General features: G+C 35.9%; 1 protein-coding gene across 1 annotated transcript; it reads left to right on the top strand.

Moving 5' to 3' along the window:
- The first annotated feature begins 1,193 nt into the window (after positions 1 to 1,193).
- Positions 1,194 to 6,600, top strand: LOC132627419 (uncharacterized). Its single transcript, XM_060342761.1, has 6 exons — positions 1,194 to 1,809; positions 2,807 to 3,352; positions 3,515 to 3,658; positions 3,900 to 3,947; positions 5,055 to 5,488; positions 5,594 to 6,600. The coding sequence occupies exons 1-6, from the start codon at positions 1,437 to 1,439 to the stop codon at positions 6,215 to 6,217; spliced, it is 2,169 nt and encodes a 722-aa protein (XP_060198744.1). The 5' UTR covers positions 1,194 to 1,436; the 3' UTR covers positions 6,218 to 6,600.
- The last annotated feature ends 232 nt before the right edge of the window (positions 6,601 to 6,832 follow it).

Consider the following 6,832-nt stretch of genomic DNA (forward strand, 5'->3'; position numbering starts at 1 on the left):
TATCGTCTGAAAATATGTTTCTCAAATTAAAGAGATTAAATAGATAGTGAAATATCGTTTGAAAATATCTTCCTTAAGGCCTAACTTTTGCCCAAAATTAGACCTATTCGGGCAAAAGTTAAACCTTAAGGCAGAGGTTTGCCTTAACGCAAAATTTTGGCCAAAATTAGATTTTTGGGCAAATGTTAGACCTTAAGGTAGAGGTTTTGCGAAAGCCTTGCCTTGCGTTTTTTTTTTTTACTCGGCAAGGTTCGAATCCAGAACCTCGGGATATTTTCGGCCACTTTTTTAAGCAAAGGACAAAGATTAAAGACCAGCAATTTGAGGGCCAAAAATTAAAGACCAGCGCCTTTGAAGGCAATCCTCGCAAAAAAAAAAAAAAAAATCTCTGCATTTTGTTTTCGCTGCTTCGAGTTCGCAAGCATTTTATACAGGTTGCAGAAAAATTACAGTAATACTTTTCTTTGCGAAAAAGTAGTACTAACTACTAAGATTTGAATATGTTATGCTTATTCCCTTTTTCGTACTATATCAATTTGTTACTTTGTCTTTTTGCGTCATTGAAGCTGCTTGGAATCCACTGTTGATATGTATATGTAAATATGTTAGTTAAGCAACGACTTAAAGGATTATCAGTCAAAATAATTACTCTAAGTTTTTTCTTTGTAAATGTTTGACCAGTGGACTAAAACGGACAAACAACAAAGTCAGACACAATCCAAGCCATCGATGATTATCTTCTCATCAAGTTATACAATCGACTAATACTTTTGATATTTTTTTTTTTGTTAAATTTGCTATACTCAGAATATTTTTTGAAGCATAAGAAATTGATTTGTATAGTTTCTTTTGGAAGCTTTATGTAATGTTTTCAGGTAATAAATTTAATCATGTTAAAATTTATTACCAAGGTATAGTGAGATAGATAGGGAGGCTTTCACATTTTTTTTAATATAACTATGGTGTTTGGATCAACTTACACACATTTCAAGGCGTATACAGGTGAGATAAATCACTTAATGTTTTTGTCTCTGCTGAGATTTGAACTTGAGACATTATGATTCTGGTTTACGCACTTCGTTGGCTACTCTCTGGGTTGCTCTTTCTCTTATTGGTCTTATGCGATACAAATCTAAAAATAAGTCGGCTCGGATACCATATGGTTATACAAAAACAATAAGTAAAAACATGCGTATTGAAATTTAACTCTCAATTTAAACAAATTGGAGTTTGACTTTGATATGAATGGAATAATTGACAGCCGTTGACCCTTTGGATCAGGACTTTCGTGGATGGTAACCACTTGTAACCATTGAATGGAGTAATACTTTGGGTGAGTATATAATATAAGACCCTAATTAACCGTTGACCCAGTTTCCCTCCTTAGAATCACTCTCTCAAACTCGAAATTTGAGTAGTTACATTGCTGCTAAATAATGGCAAACACAGGAAATCCATTTCCTTATCCATCAACACTTAATATAGCAAATTTTGTAACCATCAAACTCTTTGATTCTTCCAATTATGTGATATGGAAAGCACAAATGCTTTGTCTTCTTGAAAGTCAAGAATTAGTTGGTTTCATCGATGGAACAATTCAACCACCATTAGACAAGATTACTGACTATAATGGAAACCAGGATAATAATTACTTAATGTGGAAAAGAAGTGACAGGCTTGTTAAAGGGTGGATTCTTGGCTCTCTAACTGAAAAAATGCTTGAGAAAGTGGTTGAGAAAATCAGTGCTAGAGATCTTTGGTTGGAATTGGAGGATATCTGCTGTGCTAAGTCCCAGGACCAATATGAAGGTGAGGTTTAATTTTCCTTTCTTACCTTGTTAATATAGTTGCCGTGCAATATACTTAATACTCAGGGTGTGTTTGGTATTTCCCAAAAAATGTTATCCCGAAAATAAATGTAATTTTTCTTACTTATTTTCTAATATTTGATAAGTAATTAAAAAAATATTGTCTCCAAAAGCATTTATATATGGAGTAATTTATGCAGACACTATGAAACTTGGGGGAGTATTGGGGGAGGGAGGTAGACAATCAATATTGAATGGCTCCTAGGCTCTTGTGAAACTTGTTTGTCCTGCTTCCACAAGAAAAATTATTTATCTGATTTCTAAAGAACTCATTTTCTATTACATGAATTTAGTAACAGATGTATAATATATCATCTTCTTAATTAATGACTCTCTTATAATTTACAACTTGCACCAACAATGAACTTAACCACATAGATGTACTCGCACAGCATAGATATACATTTTTTTGGTAACTACAGCATAGATATATTGCCCACAATAATCTTATTCAACTGCAACATACATACACGTACCTCGGTGCAATCTGGACAAATCGAAATTGTTATTTCTCTTCTCTGATTGTTAGGATCAAAGGAAATTTGAAGTATGAATAATTTGACCCGATGCTCAATTGAATCATCGAAGAATCATAGGGAAGGAATCCTTGACCCAGTAAAGAATTAAATCGATCGAAGAACTAAACTCGATGAATTAAAGGAATGAAAATAACAAGCACATGTACGAACTTTAGTTAATTATAAACTCTGGCTCTGCAATGATCATATAATATTTAGTTCTGTCTCCTTATTTTTTACATGCATATTAATTAGTAGAGGTTACGCCTAAATAGGATTAGTAAGGTAAGGTCTCGCTTCCCTTACTTGTACTTTTTCCTTTGAGTTTCACCTTTATTATATAAATAAAAAAACTAGCTCTAGGCACCTCGCCTAGTGGATTTGCTAAGAAAATAGTCTTCATTAATAACCATATGGCAGAAGCTGGTAGCACAATGCAGCCAACAATTGAGGAAGAAGAAAGAGTGGAATCAGTGGAAGATTACAGGCACTGTTTGACATTATACAGGGCTGCACGACGCGGGGATTGGGAAGCCGCACAAGCATTCTTACATGAAAACCTGGAAGCTAATAGAGTTGATCTGATCACTTCCTCATTACAAACAGCACTTCACATTGCTATTGGTTTGAAGAATGACAATGCTTGCAATTTTTTCATTGAGAATTTGGTGGATTCCATGTCGGATGATGCGTTAGCCATACAAAACAGTTCAGGGGAAACAGCTCTTCATTATGCTGCTCGGTTTGGCAACTTACTTGCCGCAAATATTCTTGTCAAAAGAAACCATAATTTGCCTCATGTTGCATCCAACAAAGGCCTTTATCCGATACATCTAGCAACTGAATATGGTTACAAATCTTTGGATATGGTTCGTTACTTCTTCAGTGTCACCAAAAGTTCTGCTCCTTATACTGGCATTGCTGGTGCTAGGCTGCTTCGTAGATTGATTCGTTCCGACTTGTACGGTGAGTTTACATATATGTTTCCAATGGCAGACAATTATAATGCAAGAATTCATGAGAGGAAACAATTACCTAGCTTAACTTTTCAGCTGAAGAATAAAGATAAAGGGTGATTTTTTGTTGAATACGACGTTATTCCTGAGTAATACGACATTTATTTTGCAGAGTTGGCTGTAGGTTTGGTAAACAATTTTCCTGATTTGGCCAAATGTGGTTCAGATGAATTACTATCTCCTCTGGCACTGCTGGCTACAAAGATATCAGTATTCACTGGTGAAAGTCGTCCAAGCTCTCGCAAGCGATTATCTTGTGAGTTAAATTATTTTTAAATTTTTCGGGTAATTAACACACAGGTGTCACAACCTCAAAGTGCTTTCTTCGGTCATATTCAGAAAATAGAGTGAAGTGACAGAAATTGAAAAGGATATGAGAAAAATAAGAAAATGAAACGACAGAATGGTTTAATTGGTGCAATGTATATGCATGGTACCATGTAAGTTTATGGATAAAGGATATAACTAGTTTTAATTTAATTTACTTCTTGTTGTAGGGATCCAGAAGCTTCTTTTCATTTCTTCTACCACATTTTTGGAACCAGGTACGTAGCTTCTTCAGAAATTTCAGCTTTTTCTTTATCCAGGGTGCTCCTTACTGTATTGGTGCATAATGTCACTCATCTAATGTTAGTTATCTTAGAAAGAGCCAAACTTTTGAAAAATAAAAACTATCCACTTTAACCATTTTATTGACCTGCTCCACTGCTTGGTCCGACCTGCTAGAACTATATAGGTCAGTATTTTTGGTTAAATGGTGCTGCTTATGTAGCAATATTTGACAGTTGAATGGTGATTTTAAGCAATATATTTTGTTAAGTGACGAATAAAGTTTTAGCTATTAGCATGAGGCAAGCTACAGATGTTAAGCTGCAAATATATTTGTAGGATATGTGTATGGCTGTGCACTGGGCTTGAAGACTTTACTTGTTTTAGAACAATAAGTAGTCAACTTGACATGTTTAGCACATATCTCAAGTTCAGTGTTGGCTCAGGCTAAGACAACTTGGTATTGCTAATTTCAGAGTTCATATTCTTGTTAAAAGAGGAAGAAGAGGCATAAAGAGGAAAAAGATCGCTGAAAGAGGAGAAAGAGCCCTAGACGAAGAGGGAGGATCGTTATAGGAGAGATAAATGTAAAATAAAAGGGTTTTGCACTATATATATTTGACCCATTTAGTTTTAGCGGGCCGGGCCAACTGGAGCGGGTCAATAAAATGGTTAAAATGGGTTTTTTTTTTTCCCAACTTTTAGAAGTTTGACTTAAAATAAAAATTTCATATCAGTTGAATTCAACGGAAAAATCACTTAAATTTGGTTGGGTATAGGTGAAATAACAATACTTGAGTGATTTTGGGTTACAAAACAAAGATCCAACAGAAAGATCACTTAAATTTGGTTGAGTGACTTTATAGGTGAAATAACAATACTAGTGACTTTTGAGTTATAAAACAAAGAAAATTGACTTTCTAATATAACTAGAGTGACTATATCAATTCTAAAAAGTTGATGTACCAGTTAAAAATCTGGTACTCCTGTCATATGCCTTGGTATCTTAAAAATAAATTTTAGAAGTTCACACTTTGACCCCCTAAACTACTTTCCTGTAACCCCTCAAATATCATCTCTATTTTTTCTTGCTTGTGTTGTAGCGGTTGGATTGAAACAGACTGGATACAAAAACAAAAAACACCATGATGGAATTAAATTAGCAGAAATCCTTTGCGAGAAACTGGAAAGTTTAAGTGAGAAGGAAATCGATTCTATCGTAGGTGGTCCTCTCCTCCAAGCAGCACGTTTCGACAACTACAAGCTTCTTGAAATTATTGTGACAAAATTTCCTTCATCAGTTTATTATTGCGACACCAAGGGGAAGACTGCACTTCACGTTGCAGTAGAAAATCGATCCAGAAATGTGTTTAATTTGATTTATCGAATGAGTGAGCATAGACACATCCTAATGAGTTCAATGGATCACCATGAAAATACCATCTTGCATTTGGCTGGAAAATTACTACCTGAAAACAAACTGAATCGCTCTTTTGGCCCGGCTCTCCAGATGCAGCAAGAACTACAATGGTTTAAGGTAGTTTGATTTCTCTACTACCTAAGTACTGTGACATGTGAGTTATATGAATGCGACCTTTCCAAGCTGCACTGATATTGTGTTTTTTTAATGTAATGTATGTAGGAAGTGAAGAAGGTCGTACCACCTTCTTACTATGACATATTAAACAGTGAGGGCAAAACTGCTAATGAAGTATTTACAGAGAGACATGTAAAACTAAAAAGAGAAGGAGAAGAATGGTTGAAAGATACAGCAAACGGATGCTCGTTGATAGCAGCACTTGTTGCTACAATTGCATTTGCAGCAGCAGTTACAGTTCCAGGCGGAAACGATGAGGACAACGGGTTCCCCATTTTCTCAAGAAATGGCGCTTTCACCTTGTTCGCCCTTTCAAACGGAATATCCCTCTTCACTTCTAGCACTTCTTTATTGGCATTTGTTTCTATTTTAACTTCTCGTAAAGCGGAAGAGGATTTTCTGCACGCTTTGCCAGACAGTCTGTCTATGGGACTTCACCACATGATTGCCTCCATATCATTCATGACCATTAGCTTTTGTGCGACGCTGTATCTTGTGCTCATCGGGAAGAACAGATGGCTTCTTCTTCCTTTGACTTTATTTGCTTTGTTCCCTATTGCCGCACTTGTGCGATGGCTATTCCCACTCTTTTCAGCTGTGTCTTCTTCAACACTTGTACTTGGCATCTTTCGCAAAAAGAATAAAGCTGGTTGTTCTTTTGAGGCATAGAAGAAATGTACACGCAAGTATATGCATGAACTATGCTGTCCCATTTTCTGTCTATGATTTTGACTTGTAGGGTCCTGATTGAAATACGGCATCGTGTAACATGATTGATGTTGTCACCGACATTGCTTTCTGACTCGGCCTTTGGAAATGTTTCACCAACTTCCAGAAACTATTGCTGGTATACACAATGGATGCCTTGAGTAATGAAGAACTGGTGAATGATAGTGAGCAGCGGACTCTTCTTATCAACAACAGCATAGGAATGACAAATCAGCATCATTTTGTTATATTTTAGATTCATACTTCTTGTAAGAACTTTTCATGACACTAACAATGTAGCTATGTAACTTTCAGTTGAATGTAGCCAGTTATGTTAATGGATTCTTGACATGTTTAGTTGCAGGCTTGCAGCCACGTTAAGTTCTTCCATAACAAAAAATTCACGAGCTACATGGACAGCTGGTGCTTCGCATAGGCCAGGAAATTATATGTATATATGATTTGATGATTGGACTATTTTGGTGTTGGGCATGTTTCTAGTGTGTGTGTGCGCGCGCGTGTATCACGGTTCACTCTACCGGTACAATGCTGAGTAATTGGTTGTGCCATAAAGTT

Source organism: Lycium barbarum, chromosome 2 (assembly GCF_019175385.1).
Source record: "Lycium barbarum isolate Lr01 chromosome 2, ASM1917538v2, whole genome shotgun sequence".
Classification (NCBI taxonomy): Eukaryota; Viridiplantae; Streptophyta; class Magnoliopsida; order Solanales; family Solanaceae; genus Lycium; species Lycium barbarum.